The sequence below is a fragment of the Cryptotermes secundus genome, unplaced genomic scaffold (genome assembly GCF_002891405.2).
Source record: "Cryptotermes secundus unplaced genomic scaffold, Csec_1.0 scaffold1861, whole genome shotgun sequence".
NCBI lineage: Eukaryota > Metazoa > Arthropoda > Insecta > Blattodea > Kalotermitidae > Cryptotermes > Cryptotermes secundus.
Genome location: NW_019739003.1, coordinates 104 through 16689, shown reverse-complemented (window position 1 = coordinate 16689; position 16586 = coordinate 104). Strand labels below are relative to the sequence as shown.

At 39.7% G+C, this 16586-nt stretch overlaps 1 protein-coding gene across 1 annotated transcript; it reads right to left on the bottom strand.

Moving 5' to 3' along the window:
- Positions 1-1588: 1588 nt before the first annotated feature.
- On the bottom strand, positions 1589-16349 carry LOC111871578 (teneurin-m). Its single transcript, XM_023864778.2, is given in 8 exon segments — positions 1589-3260; positions 6074-7673; positions 9035-9212; positions 9535-9961; positions 10698-11281; positions 13550-14007; positions 14563-14720; positions 16070-16349. Coding segments are annotated over 8 exon segments (4554 nt in total). The 3' UTR covers positions 1589-2391.
- Between the last annotated feature and the right edge of the window lie 237 nt (positions 16350-16586).

Here is a 16586-nt window from a genome sequence, read left to right as displayed (position 1 = left end):
CTCATTAGTTTGCCGAAAATGGGAATTTCTAAAAATGGACCTGTTGACCAATACTCTTTTAGATTATCCCTTCTTGTATGCCCTATTATAAAGATTATTGCCAAAAAAAAAAAAAAATTAATTTCTGCTGAAGTGACATCCACCCACTTCAACACCTTATAACTTCTGTCATACTCTTCACGGTGTTGGAGATATTATGTTAGTTTCCTGACATAACATGTCATAGAAACTATTTCCAAAAAAAAGAGTTCTCCTACTTCAGACACTTGTTTTGGGTCCGATGTAATTTGTTTCAACCCTGGATTTCCAGTAAACTGTCCCAAAGTAGACATTTTGTCTACTTTTCCCCATGTGGCTGTCCCCGCAATGTTACTATCTGCATTTTCGTCGGAGCTACTGTCACTTTTACTGTCTGTGGCCACAATTCTTTGTTGTCCCCTGTCACTGCCACTGTCCGAGTCACTATCACTACACGTCTCACAAGGCATGTCAGATAGCTCATCGGAGAACAAGTCAGATATTTCTTGTTCTCCGAGAGATCGCTTGGTCTTCAACTGCTTTCGTCCTTGATCCATATTGCACTACTAACTTACTGCCTGGTACATACAGCTTGAAGATGAACAAAGGCATTTTCCTTTGGAGTGGGATAGGAAAACAGCTAGGTCATGTTACTGACCACTAAGCAAATATTTGGGAGGTCTATTATGCACCAGTTATGCCTCTGCGTGGTGCCAGAGCACGGTATAGTGTGTTGCAACATAACGTGTCCTAAAATCATAATATTATGTGACCGGTCTGCAAAGTGTTAAGTTCTACTACTTACTACTTGGTACTCTGTATGCTGTTACTATGGAGACCCATATTATTGGTTAATTGTTTGTGATCTGTATGGATAATTGATAAGACATGTAAATGTAAACATATATCATTACAGAAAGTGAGTGCGATTAGGCAGACACAGAAGAGAATTTTGTAATCATATTGAGGGTTATGGCAGCGTCTGCAGCTGCACGGATCCTGCGCCATTGTTGTTTAACCTGAACCAGTGAGTAGCAACAATATATGTTGTTTTTTAGATTAATAATTATTGTGTCAGATCATGCCTACAATTTCCATCAAAAGAGTTCAGTATACTTCACTTTAGAGATATCTCCCACCACCACCACCACTGCCGCTGTCGCTACCGGCACATCATGGTTCTGGTTTCCTTCATCCAGTTGTTTCTTCAATGATCCTCCCCCTTTTCTAGACTTATGAGATTTGTAATTTTTTTATAGTTTTGGAAGTCTCAATATTTGCATTCAGCATGTGTGCTGAATCAGAATTATTTTATATTTCAAATTTTTATTTCTAAGTATTTCAAGATGTCTAGGAATATGATTAATTCCATTGTGACACTTCATTACTTGAAATTTATTAATGCTAAGAATTCCTTACGAACCCAAAAATAATTTAGGTAGCTATGATAATGCAATTAAGGGAAATAAGAAACATTTACTTTAATTCCATTACTGTCAGTAATTCATTCACTCATTTTCCATAAATCCATACAGAAAACAATTTCATAGGATGTGGAAACAGTCACAAATAAAGCAGTACAACGTAAATATAGTCATACACATCAGAAAGTACATAATAAAGTAAGCTTCAACATGTACATTAATATAACTAAAACAATTCTTAAGTTGTTGTAGTACGAATGTAATAGTACTCTAGTAATATAACCCTAGTAAATAAATTAAAAAATGTTTAGTAGGGTGTAAAATCAAACAGAATATCAACAAAATCAAATTTGAAGACCATCATAAAAAATTTGAATGGCAGAGACATAACAATTGGTCAGGAATCTATTACTGTCTTGTATAATGTGTAACCTTTTACATAAGTCCTATGATAACATCATTGTACAATATTGTAGACATTGCATTACGTGTATATGTTCTTTTAATTAATAATTAAGTCTATGTACAGTTAGTTACACAGATGACTCTCATCTGAACTGACATGCTACACTGTTAATTTCTATTTATTCACAAGGGCCACTGGCCAAATAAATATGACATCAGGTTAGGAAATTGATGATGAGTAAGAAATAATTTTCACTGGATAAAGAAATATGTGGCCCCTCAAACAGGCCTACCTGTAAAGTTCAGCACAAGGCTTCCACTTCTAATTGTCCAGTCTATCTTCCAAAGACCTAAATCGTATTACAAGAATTGCACATCTGTATAAACAAGAAATATGTGCCAATAAGTATTGCTTTCTTTTCTTTAGTTAGGTAAAAACCCTTGAAAAAATATGTCTGGAGCCTAAACATGCCAGAATCTTATTCCACTCTTTTAAAAAATATAAAAACAGCATAACATACATCTCACTCTCCGAATCCGTCCACTATTTTCTTCTATTGCGCTTTGTATCCCGATGAAAAGCGACATTTCCAGGATCATCTGCCAGTTGGGGGTATTGATGAATGCTGTGGATGTCCACCCCTTCATAACCATCCACATCTCCATGCAGGATAAGTTCTTCTTTTTCTTCCTCAGTCCAATCCCCATGCCCACGGAACCCGGCCGCCACCAGCTGCTTCTCCAGTTCCCATGCTCGTTCCACAGCTCGTTTGTGTGCGTGTTTGAAAATGCGATGACGCTCCTGTTCAGGATCTGCACCATATCGAATGAAAACAGCTGCATCAGAATTGTGAAGCCTTAGCTCTTTAGTGCCACCTGCTCCACCATGTTCAGTTGCTGTCTCATGTGCTGTTATGTTAAACATTCCACCCAAACGCCATAGTTCCTCCTGATCATCATGAATTTTTAAGACATTATCCTTCACAAAATAGAACACATCTTGGTCATGTAGACTAAAGTGCAAGTCCAGGAAGTATGAATTATTGAACACAGATGTTACCACATCCTGAACAACCCCATTGACACCTTCTACCACACTGACCATGGCTCTTCCCGCCACCCGTGAGATGAGCACTCCTTCACCAAATACAGCCCTCCTGTATGCCACTCGTGGAAGAAGGTTTCGTGTTTTGGGCTCCATTTTCAGAAGTGGCTTTGGAACAAAGCCCAGGTCACTGAACTTTTCGTTCATCTTGTCTACTATGCACTGTAGCCCTGACATCACGCCAAAGTCAGGAGAAAGCTGAGGAGATGTCACAATCGCCTGTGGCTGGTACACCATGCGTGAAGTGTAAGATGATCCCAGCATGCTGTCCACATCATAGCCATACAGCTTCAGCCAGCTTGGCAGGTCTGTAATGCAGGAAGATGAAAGTGTCAAACATGTGAAATTAGAATAAACATCTGACTATAGTCTGAGCAGTTTATACAGTCCCATGACCTTTCCCTGTTAAAGTGACATGTGACAACACCTGATGAGTAATTCAGAGCTGTGTTAATGTTCATCCTGACTTCCCTCTCTCCACTTCACTCCTGTCCCTCTTCCTAAGGTGTTCTATTAGCTTACATGGCATCACCACTCCTGCTGCATAGTTTCACATAGGGTCTGGACTGAGTTCTCAAACTACTACTCTGTCCAAAAAGTATCCGACCTTGGGCCGGGAAAACAAAGTTCTGTCTCTGGGTGGTTACAATACCTAATCCCCTTCAAAGTAGGCCCCTTGTGACTTCACACACTTAGCCTAGCGGTCCTTCCATCGCTGGAAGCAATTCTGGAAGGCTTCTTTTGGAATGGCGTGCAGATGTGCCATCACTTTCTGTACGATGTCCTCGTGGGTGTCAAAATGGGAGCCTTTTACCAGTGTCTTCAATCTCAGGAACAGCCAGAAATCACAAGGAGTCATGTCAGGAGAGTAGGGAGCCTGGCAAACCTGTGGAATGCTGTGCTTGGCCAGGAAACCCTGAATCAGGTGTGATGAATGAGCTGGGACACTGTCAGCTGCCAGTTGCGTGCGTCCCACAGCTCCGATCTCTTGCATCACGAAGATGGAGGAGAACTTCTTGGTAGTACTCCTTATTGACAGTTTGGCCTAGTAGATGATGCATAACACCCCGGTAATTGAAAAAAAAAACAGTCAGTATCACCTTCACATTGCTCCAAACCTGTCGTACTTTTTTGGGCCTTGGGGATGTTGGATCCTTCCATTGTGATGCCTAAACCTTGGTTTCCGGGTCATATCCATACACCCACAACTTGTCACCAGTGATCACAGTCTTCAGGAACTCAGGATCCCTGATGGCCCACTCCAGCATGTCCTGCGTGACTTCAAGGCAGAGTTATTGCTGCTCCGGCAAAAGCAGCTTGGGCACAAATTTTGCCACCATTCTCTGCATGCCCAAATCCTCAGTTGAAATTGTGTTTGTGGAACCTCTGCTGATCCCAACCTCATCAGCAACTTCCAAGATGGTCAAATGATGGTCCTCCACAATCAGTGTCTGCACTTTTTCAATGACATCAGCATTTTGGCTTGTTGACCGGTTCCCAGAACGCTGGTCACTGTCAGCCGACATAAGGCCATCTTTAAAGCAAATGAACCCCATTGCTTCATCGCCAAAAGCCTGCTGAATTTTGTGGATTGTTCCTGCTTGGCTATCCCCAAGTTTCTGACAATACTTGAAGCAGTATCGCTGCTCCAAGCGTTGTGTCATCTTGAGCGAAACGAGAATTTGACAAACATGTGTTACACCACTTCGCTATCTCACAGCCATGCATCTAAAGTTGTTGGGAGGTAGCAAAAAATCACGCATGCGCATGAAAGTCCCTTCTACCACTACACTCAGTTCCCCCACCCTTTTGGATATTATTTACCTGGCAAAAAATAAAGTTGGATACCTTTTGGACAGAGGGGTGCAGTGCTGTATCTTTCTAAAGCGATCATGAATGTTTATCTCATATGCTTCATTTTGCACTGTTTAAATTATTCAGGCCCATGTTCAGTTGTTCATTTCAGTATGGCATGGTGATACTATAGAAAGTGATAACAAAAAAGTAGGATTTCTCATAGTGTTAATGATGCAATGAAGTCATATGGATTATGTGAGGGATTTTCTGATGGTTTGTGCCATCCAATGTACAGAAATAAGTGGACAATGCCAAGCTATGTTGGACATTATCCATTGATATACATTATACTAAACTATTAGGCTTATTTTGGACTCTATCCATCGGCTGGTGTATGGAAGACAAAAAAACGTTTTGGAGACTGGATCTGGCTCTGTCCTCAGGTGGATGAGGCAGGATAAACCTACTCAGTTAGACCCGTTAGAAAGAGCTAGTCTCAATCACTGGATCTCCATCAAAGGTTGATCAGATCACCACATATTTCCTTGACAACAGAGGCAGAGATGCTCTCAGAAATTTGACACCTCAGGTCTGAATTCATGTGGCTGATTTAACGAGAAGATTCAATTGCTTTTAGTTGCTGTGAATTATCATTTAATATTTCTTTGAGGCTACAATGGGATGGACAACTAGAATGAGGGACAATAGTAATGAATATATCACTTCAGTTTGGAAACCTCTTGTAAAATGTCCAGTTTCATCTACCCTGGTAAAGGAAGAAGCTAGTTCCTTCAGAACAATGGAACCACTTCCAGACTACATGGTATCATAACCCAGAAGACCACAATCTAAATGTTTACCACTGTAATAACCTCATATATCAAAAAGATATATAACATATTTTTAAATATGTGCCATTCATAAATACAGTGGACCCCAGATATAACATGCATTCCAAGGGTCAACTTTGGTACCCGCATTATATGTGAAACTGATATTTGCAGTACACAATCGTACTGTGGCCATGATCACTGCTGCTGTATACCCAATTCTAGAGTACAATAGGGTACGTTATATCAGGGCCCCATTTTATGCATTAATTTCACAGTATCAAATTTGAGGTTCTACACATAGATCTACTAATCTGACCGTGTCACATTCCACAAGCCCTCAATTTTCATTACTTTTTATGATTCTAACAACTCTGTATATTCTATGACTGCTTACTACAATATATCTATCTTCTGCATATAAAACTCCATCACAACTAAACAGTGATTATCAAGCATATTCACATGTTCAGTAATCGTGATATGGCACCAACCTGTCATATATGTAATGTTGTGTCTGCGATTGATAGGATCATTGTTGTTGAAGCGATAGATGAAGACATCTGTTGGTGTAGTGAGTTGGTTGGCCAGCTCCTCCCAGGCAGGCGTCATCCACTGCCCTACTACTGGATCATATAATCTCTTGTTGAGGTATACAAGACCTGTGTTAGGGTCCAGTAATCCTCCATGGAAGTCAACAGGAATGTAAAAGTCTGGCTTTGAATCCTTAGTCACTTTACCAAAAGGTGTACGGCGAATTTCTTTTACAATGTTGCCATTGGTGTCAAACAATGCCAGTGGTGAACCATTAGGATCTGATGCCACATAGCACCGCTGTTCAGATGTCTCCACGGTGATAAGTACATCATGATCATTATACAGAAGTTGAAATGTTCGACCAGTCTTAGGAAAGTGAATATGTGAGATAAGATCAGGAGTGCTAGGGTTGGCGTAGAAATATTGCGTTACATTGCCAAGTTCATCATGCCACGATATGAGGCGACCACGATCATCATAGAAATACCAAGTCTGGAACTTATCACGTTCAAATGCATGGATAAGCTGAGCACGAGAATTGTAACGGTATTTCTGCTCCCCTCTTCGCACCACAAAACCTTGTTCATCATAGCTATTGAACTCTACATCACCATACTGAACCACACGGTCACCACTATCATAACCCAGGGAGATCTTCTCACCTTGTTCGATAACACCTATGACATTACCATTCTCATCATAAACATATTTCCAGTTCCCATTGCCTATCACCTCCATTACATGACCATCTGCGTTATAGGTTACCTGGTCTGTAGAGGATGTTGCACCGATTTTTAGTTTCTGCGTTTTGATTCTGTTACGTTTGTCATAATCCAGCTCAAGTCTGTACACATCAAATGACTTAATATTAATAAGAAGAGACTTTATGCGGCCATGGCTGTCATAATCAGTGATTGTTAAGAATTGCTTACTGCTGTCTTGCATCACCGAACGGTTTAAAGTATTGCGGTAGATACGGAGGTCACTGACAATTTCCAGCATTCCCAAGTTCTGGTTGTACTTCAGTCTTAACTGAGGCAGTTCCTTGCCATTGATCTCTACATCAATGCCAGATATTCTGGTGTATCCATCGTACTGATAGCGGAAATGAGCATTGTCTAGGCCACTCTTACTTCCATATTTGAGCCTTTCATCCTTGAGGATCCCAGCTTGGTGCTTATATTCCTGCTTCAGCTCAAAGTTTGGTTCTATAATGTCGATACTGTTCACGAGACTCGTACTCTCCTGATATGTATAATGGATGGATGAAAGACCTGCAAGGATTGTCTCCAGTTTCCCGTTTTGATCATAGATATATACCACTTTACCAGATTGGTGTGGGTATACTTTGAACAAGATCTGACCATCATCATTGTATAGTATCTCATATGGGTGGTGGTTCATAGGTGAGAAGTACTGGTACTTGAAAAACCCCAGTGATGTTTGAAGGGAGAATGCGTGGATATGTCCCCGTGGGGTTGTGATTGACTCCAGCGCTCCAGCCTCATCATACTGCAAGAGGTAGTCATTTCCTCTAGGTGTTGTTACCTTCAGAGGCTGAAATGATCAAAATTATGCATGGTATGGTAATTAATTTACTTTTCAGGGAATTTTTCAATAGTAATATGCAATAGGAACAGTGAGAAAAATGCAGAGGAAAAGAAATAGAGCTTGTCCAGGTCAAGAGGAACTGCAATTTTAAGAAACTGCCATATAGTATCAACAGGAAGAAACTGTCCTTTCCCCTAGATAAATCCTTCTTCTGTTTCTTGCTTCTGGTAGGAAAGGGCAGTTTCCTCCTCTCGACATAAATTGGCAATTTCTCGCAATTCCAGTTCACCATTTCTATTGCCCTGGATGGGCTGTATCTCCTCTGTCCCTCCTATGGCTGAGTGATGTCACACCAACTGTGTATCCTGGCCACACTCTGACCACATTAACTTTGACCTTTAAGACATAGGCAACAGGGTCCTCTGGAATAATTTCATTCAGCCACAAGGCTACATGGCATCAAAACTACAATTGGAACACTCACTGCAGTGAAATCTCAAATACTATTTCATCTTGTTGTTCCATTACAGCTTTCTTTTGCACAATCACCTGAATTTAAAAGTGTGAATACTTCTAGCACTAAATACAGATAAGCTTATTCATATTGCTACAAGCAATGAAAATTCAGTTGCAATTGGAGTTGCTGAGAAAAGCAAATGAGATGATTTCAACAATAGGTATTAGCATAGCCAGAGTGGTCCAGGCTTGCAATTTGTCAGGTTTCTGCCTTTACACTTAATTAATAACAGTGACATTTAAAAAATAAATAATTTATAACATATAATTTCTAGCTTCTGTCTGAAATGAAAGTGTCATGCTCTTTCAAATGGGATACATGCATTCCATAAGTTGTCATTCAATTCTCCTTTTCAATTAAGAACAATGACCTTATATTATGCTTCATGCCTGTCTTTTTTAATGCACTGAACACAGTACTAGAACTTTTACAAAAAATAAAGAAATAACAAATTATATTATAAAACAGGCATGTGAAAATGATGAGCTACATTCATGTAATTTTATAAGACTAGCTCCATAACTATATACAAAATGAGGCCCCTATGTGATCTTCACCTAAGAAATAAGTTTCATTTCCTTTCAACCTCTCTCTACTGGATAAGTGACACTGTTTCTTTACTGTTAACCCTTATTGTCTGAGAATACAGGTTCTCTTAAATCATTTTGTACTCTGAGGATAGCAGCCAATTCTCAACTTATGGGTAACAGTATCAGTATTAAGAAAATGGAATAATAATACAAGAGTTCAACAGAACATTTCAGGTCAAGGCATAAGTCAAGTGTGCTTTGAACAACCAGCATCATTACACTGAGGTACTTCTGTGTTGTATCACTGTCTATTTACTTACCAGACTGCTGAACATATCCTTGAAAGCATAGATCATCGCTGATCCATCACCATAGCGTATCTCAGAAAGGCGTCCAGCTCTGTCAAAGCCATAGCTCTCAGTGAGATCTCCCCATTTCCAGCTTGTCAGGCGACTGAAGCGATCATATTCTAACTCCACACCAGCAAAAATCCCATTCCTGATGTAAAGATAAATGTGACAGTATTGAATATTTCTTATCATGGGAACTATAAAAGTTTGATATGAAGAATATAATTACAGATTCTTTTATGTAGAACAAAAAACAGAAAAGTTCAATGTGACTGAACTGACACCCTTTTTAAATCTTGAAATACTGTCAACATTAAATAAATTTATGGACATGCAGAGAGTCATTATGAATATGTGTTTTCATATTGACATTATGGAGTTTCTGAACATTCTGCCAAATTGATACAATCAGTTTTCATATTTAAAATATTGTTCTCATGATACTTAAATTAAAATGAATGAAAATGTACCTTGGTCTCCATTTGACAGGCCTTGCAGTACGATCATAAGTCACATTCAAAAGTTCAATGATGCGATCATCCATGAACACAGCCACTGTTCCCATCTCACGATCATACTGTGTAGTAAGCAGGTTTTCACCATTAATCCACAGTTTCCGCCCAACTTGCACCAAAGGTTTGCCACTACCTCTGCCAACACCAGATTTTCCACCACCTTGGGCTTGCCGTAAGAAATATCGCCATTCAAAACGATTAACCAGATACCCTCCAATTTCGGTTTTCTGCTTGGCTGGAACTGGAAAGCTCTCACCCAACACAGGGTCAATGTCTGACAGAACTGTGTAGGGAACAGTATCGGTACTCACAGTATGAGACCAAGGAGCCATGTTGACCACACTGCCATCTGCCAGAACTAAAGTTCGGTGTTCTGCTTCATCTGAAAATAAAACAAAATGTTGAATAAACCTAAAATGAAGATCCAGATTAGTATCTAACAAATCTGAAAACAAACCAAGCAATACACAGTATCTGTATGCAATTACATAAGGATGCAATAATATTGTAATGTGTTTGGAATAGGCACTTCCATGATAACGCAATAACAGTGAGCCACTGCATAGACAATGCCGAAACAATGAACGCATTTCCCCTGAGGTGGACAACAGAAGGTCCGTTACGTAACAACAGACTGTCAATATAGTAGAAATGGGACCGTGAGGAATGGTGTTTGGTATCCAGACCACAGAACACCTATATAAACCGAGCTTAGGACATTTATTCAAGCCTATTAATTGTCAAATTCCATGAATAAACTATGGGGGTCAGTATAGCTCAGTCAGCATAGTAACAACCTGCAGGCTCAATGGGAGAGAAGTTGGGGTTTAATTCCTGGCAGAGGCAAAAGATTTTTCTCTTCCCCAAAATATCCAGCCTGGCTCTGGGGCCTGCCCAGCTTCCTGTGCTGTGGATACTGCAGATGTTTCCCTGGCACAAGAGTGGCATGTGTGTGAAGCTGACAACTCACCTCCATTTAGTTCTGAGGTTATGAATGGTGGAGCTATACTTCCACTCCTCCATATGTTTTCATGGCATGCTGCTAAATTCATTAAGCAGTGGGATAGCTTATGAATGAAATATGAAAATACTGATAGTCTGAGAGGGAATGCACTCACCTAGCCTAGTGACAACACTGGAGCCCTTGATGAGCATCGACACAGGTTTCCTGTTATTCTGAGTAACTTTCACAGTAGCTCCTTTTACACTGAGATCAAATGAAAGACTGATGACCTTTCCAGTTGGTGTAATAGCAGATGTTAAGCGTCCAAATTCATCATAATTATAGACATAACTACGTCCTGTACTGTCAAGTTTAGTTTTGAGTAATCCAGTTGGACCATGATAGTCGAATGTGACATTGTAATTATCAGGTGTACTCAGTTCATACAACATCTTCATCCGTGACATCCGTATTCTGCATCCTTGACCTTTTGTGTTTTCAATGGATTTAACCTGGCTTGAATAGTCACGCAGGAGGAACACCTTATTTCCTGCAGCATCTGTCACTGTGCTCAGTTTCCCATTGCTGGTGTTCACATTATATGTGAAGAGGTAACTTGTCTCTCCAGTGAGAATGTTGCGAGTCACAATGTGTTGTCCAAATTGGTTGAACACATAGATCTCTTGTGTGTCTGGGGAGAATATCTCATACTCTTGTGATGCACTTGCAACCGGGATACTGGCTGTTACTGATCGAATCCTAAAGTTTGAGAAACAGAAACGAAGATATTATTGAGAAATGAGACATATTTAGGATATGGTTCATGTCATGTAAGTGAGTAGAGATTACAAAGTGAAAATGATATTTTCTTTTGTTGGATTTGAGGTTCTCAAAGTGGTGACTCTGAAGAGTTGTCTTCTGAGTTGTGATACAATGAAGTCTCATAGAAAGTGCTCTTTTAGAGTACCATCTTCGGGTTTAAAGAGCAAGGCAAGCAGGCAGAGTTGCTTGAATGTCTTACTAATCAACATTGAAGACTGAAGAGGTACATGCCTATAAGATTTTGAACTTCAACTGGACTACATGGCATCACATTTCAGAAGATAGTACAAAATATTTCTCCATTTTCTTATGTTTTTGAAGCTACAGTAGTTGTTATAAAAGTAAATGCTCCTTAAAACCATTAAAAATATTAGTAGGATGAAGAAACCAAAAAGAATGAGATGCATATAAATTTTTATTTAGAAAACCTGAAAGGAAGAGATCTGTTTCCGTCATTAGGACGTTCCATAGTGCTCACTGGCTTTTCACAGTGGCAGCCTGGGTTTAATCACATGTCAAGTCATGTGAGATTTGTGATCAAAGTGGCACTGGAGGGGGTTCTTTCTAAGTATTTTGGTTTCATTCCCCCCCCACAAGGATGGTCTTTCACATGAAAATAGGACAATGGCTAATGTCCAGACACATAATATTTGTACTAATGTATGATTGTGGCAAATTTTTATATCTTATTTGATCCATATTCATTAATAATTTTATCACTGATGCTATTAATCTCAGCAGTGACAGCATCATTAATGACTAACTAACAAGTGACAATCATTATATAGCTTCTTAAAACTGAATGTATAACATGCCATCACCTGAGTTTCTTTAGTTCTTTGTATGCCATAACCTGATTAGACTGGTTTGACGTGTTTATGTTAAAGCTGTCACAGCCAAAGAGATAGGCTCAAGTTTAGTGAAAGGAACACACATTCATACTACGAGGGTCATACTGAAAGTCATGAGCAACAATTTTTTGTAAAGTAATGTGCTTTATTATTGACCAACAAAATAGACCACCTCAATCTACAGACCCTTCTTTATTTTTCCACATAATCGCCACTTCTTTGTACACATTTCTCCCAGGGTTCTGGGAGGTTGAAAATTCCTCTTCTGTAAAATTCCTTTTCAGCCATCCAAAGACACTGACACACTGCTTTCGTAATTGCCTCCCTTGTCTCAAAACGTTGTCCATGCAGCTGATCCTTCAAAAATCTGAAAAGATGGTAGTCGGAGGTTGCCAGATCAGGACTATAGGAGGGGTGTGGAAGAACTTCCCACCCCATCTTTGCAATTGCTTCCAATGTGACCTTTGTGGTCTTCGGTCAATAACCGCGGGACCCAATGAGCATAAACTTTCCTATAGCCCAAGCTTTTAATCATCTCCTGTACTACACTGTGCTCTATTCCAAGTTTTCGGGCTATTGTGCCCACAGTCACATGCCTGTCATCTTGAATGATCTCATCCACTCTTTCCTTGTTGTGTTCAGTTGAGGCTGTTCGAGGACGACCGCTCTGAGGCTCATCTTTGCTACTGGTTTTCCCATCTTTAAAATGTTTCAACCATCTTCGAATACTGCTCGCACCCATGCACACACATCCATAAGCATGATGAATTCAGAAAGCAGTGCGTCAGTGTCTTCGGATGGCTGGAATGGAATTTACAGAAGGGGAATTTTCAAACTCCCAGAACGCTGAGAGAAATGTGTACAAAGAAGTGGAGATTATGTGGAAAAATAAAGAAAGGTCTGTAGATTGAAGTGGTGTATTTGGTTTGTCAATAATAAAGCATGTTACTTTACAAAAAGTTGTTGCTCATGACTTTCAGTATGACCTACATATATGCAAATTTGATTGTTTGAAAGTTTGTCTTTAAAAGTACTTGCTCTTTTCTGTGCAACAGCACTTACTCCCAAGCAGCGCTGGTATTCCTGTCATGATTCTTATCAAGACTAAATAGCATAAATGTTAGAATGAGTAATGAATGTGGAGCAGTTGGCGGAATGAGAATTTACAGGGCAGTCCAAAGTACTTGGAGAGAATGCACCTTAGTGTCTCTTCATCCATAACAAATCTTATATGACCTGACACATGATCTCACCCAGACTACTGCAGTCAAAAACCTGAGCTAGGGCACAGCTCTTCCTAATAGACAGTTGTATGGTGAGGCTTGTTAACATACTGCATTCTACTACAATATACCTGTAATTTGCCTGATCTGCTATATGCAGAATACCATCAGGTGTCACAGCTATGGAGGAGATGTTGTTGAACTTAGATGTGGAAGCCAAGAAATGGCCATCTTCAAAACAATCGCAACCGCGGTCCAAGCAATTGCACTTGGATTCAGCTCCAGCATAATGGGAGATCTTGCTGTCAGTTCCAATCACTCTCACTCTGTTGATCCTCTGCGAGTCACTCTCGGCCACATACAGGTCTCCAGAGGGGCCAAATGCAATGCTCTGTGGCATCACTAATGTAGCATGTGCTGCCAGTTCAGTATCGTAGCCTCCGACAGGCGATGGGCAGTGCAATTGGCGTCCAGCTACAACTTTGACATGACCATCGAGAGCCAACTGCAGGATCATGTGGTCATCAATGATATGTAAGGAGTTGTCTAGAGGGCTGATTGCCAGTTCAGTTGGCCAACGCAAGTGAACCTACAGACAAAGACAGTAAGCTAAGCAAAAAATAACAGTGTTTTAATAAGTTTTGTTTGAAATAAATTTGTTATGGTTTCTACTGCTTACATCTGTAGAACTCTAACAAGCAAAGAATAAGGATTAGTGTCTTCTAGTATGTGACACCATGTAATCTAGTATATATTTACCAACACTTAAGAGGTGCATGCTGCCACTATCTTCGGGATAGAAAGTGACTCTTCTCCCTTGAACATGATGGCACCAGGTTCCTCCAAAACTGTAAATATATACTAGAATACACAATGTCACATAATATTCATATGAATTTGATCTACTAACACTGCCATTAAATAAACAACAAACAAATAGTCACTGCTGTAAGAGCCCCATATCTCATATAATATGGAGAAGTGCACAAATATCATTCATTTGACTTTACACTTGTTTCACGTTAACCATTAAAAGTTACAAGCATTTGATTAATCATAGGCTTTGAAAAATGTTTTCACTCATCATGGAGGCTCTTACTGGCAGTCTGGATAACAAATGAGCAAAGTAAGTTAATGAAGATACCTCTTCCACATTTAGAGTTCCTTCACAAGGAATTGGTTTCCAGTGGGACTTGTGCATGTGATTGCCAATAACAGTTGTCACAATGCCATCACGATCAACCATACGAATGTTGGTGCCATCAGCAAAGTACAACACATTGTCAGCTGAGACAGCCACTCCTGTAAATGTATTAAAACAAAACAGTTATTATTATTACAACATTTTCTTCCCATCACATAACGGTTGCCAAGAGTGCGGTAACTGAATTGGTATTATTGTCTAAACAACAGAATTTTCTTTGTATCATCATCTGTTTGTGTGTTTGTTTTCTTTCTTTCTTTGCTCATAAGGTCCAGTGATTGAGACTACCTCTTTCTAACGGGCTCAACTGAGTATGTCTATCTTGCCCCATCCATCTGAGGATGGAGACAGATCCAGTATCCGAAACGTTGTGGTTTTTTGTCTTATATATATACCAGATGATGGATCATCATCATCACTGGCACGACAGCCCTTTGTGAGCCCTGGCCTTCCTCAGGATTGCTTGCCATTCTTCTCCATTTGATGCTATGTTCCTCCAGTTCTTTACACCCAAAATTCTTACGTCCTGCCACACACATTCTTCCCATCTTAACCTTGGTCTTCCCACTCTCCTCTTTCCTTCTGGTTTAGTATTAAGCATTTTCTTGATNTGATCTTATAAGTACTTTATACATCATAGTTTTGGTTTTCCTGGGTATTAATTGGGATTTCAGGTGTTTCCTAAGGCCATGGAGAGATTTATTTGCTGCAAGTACATGTTTTTTTTATTTCATCACTGATATCATTTTTACAGTTAACTTCTGATCCAAGGTAAGTGAAACTACATACAACCTCAAATTTATATAAGCCAATTTCAATATATGTAGGTCCATTAGCACAGTCTTTCTTGGTTACCGGCATGTACTTTGTTTTATTTTGGTTAATTTGTAGCTTCATCTTCTTTGCTGCTCTTTCCAAATTAAGGAAAGCTTCTTTCATAGATTTTCGTGTTCTACCAATATCAATATCATCTGCAAATGCCAAAATTTGAACTGGCTTGTAGTATATAGTTCCCCTTGTGTTGATGCCTGCATCTCTAACTACCTTCTCTAAAGAAGATGGATAGAGTTCAAAATAAACCTTATAGTTCTGTACACCATACGCCATTGTCAGAATCCTTTAAAGTCTATTTCTTTGCTCATGCTCATATCATAAATGCTCTCTGGCCTGTTGAGTAAGCATATAAATAAACAAAGAACTAAAATGAATTGAATTTCTCTTTCATAAGAGCTGGATGAGAGTAAGTCTCTCACCAATGTGGTTCAGAATTTTACCAGTTACTTGTGATAATTGAATGCTGACCATTTGTGAACTGATAACTGGGAAGGAAAGGCTGAAGTTGTTGGAGAAGAACCTGCCTCAGTGCCATCCTCTCCTTCACAAATCCTATGTGAACTATCCTGGATACCAAATTATTATTTGTTTATTAGTCATCATATCTACAAACCTTTCGGATATGTAAGTTTGGCATCTCTTGCAAGTGCTCCATCTCCGCAATGTGCCTCATCCCCTGGCAAGCACCGCTCACCCGAGCCGACTGCAGTTTCCCAGTTGTGATCAGGATCTGAGTAGTCCTCTATGCTCCTTACTCGGATGATCTGATGGGATTCTGGGTCTGAGATGTACAAAACTCCATCCAGTGGACTGAGAGCTAGGTGGTACCGATAAGACACGCGTGTTGCACTGTGCAGTCACAGAATTGTACATTGTAAGAATGATAAACACATGTTACAGATCATATAGTCAGTGCTACTTAGGACTGACAGAAATGGCAATGGTAGAGATTGTTCCTATTTGTTGCTAGTTTCACGACTGGAACCATGATTATTATTCTGTTCCTCAGCTATACAAGATACTGGGCAAAATATATTCATTCACATCATGCAGCAATAATACAATTCAACTATCATGGGAGCAGTTTATATAATAATTTTATTGTGGAATTCCAAAATAATAACAAACTC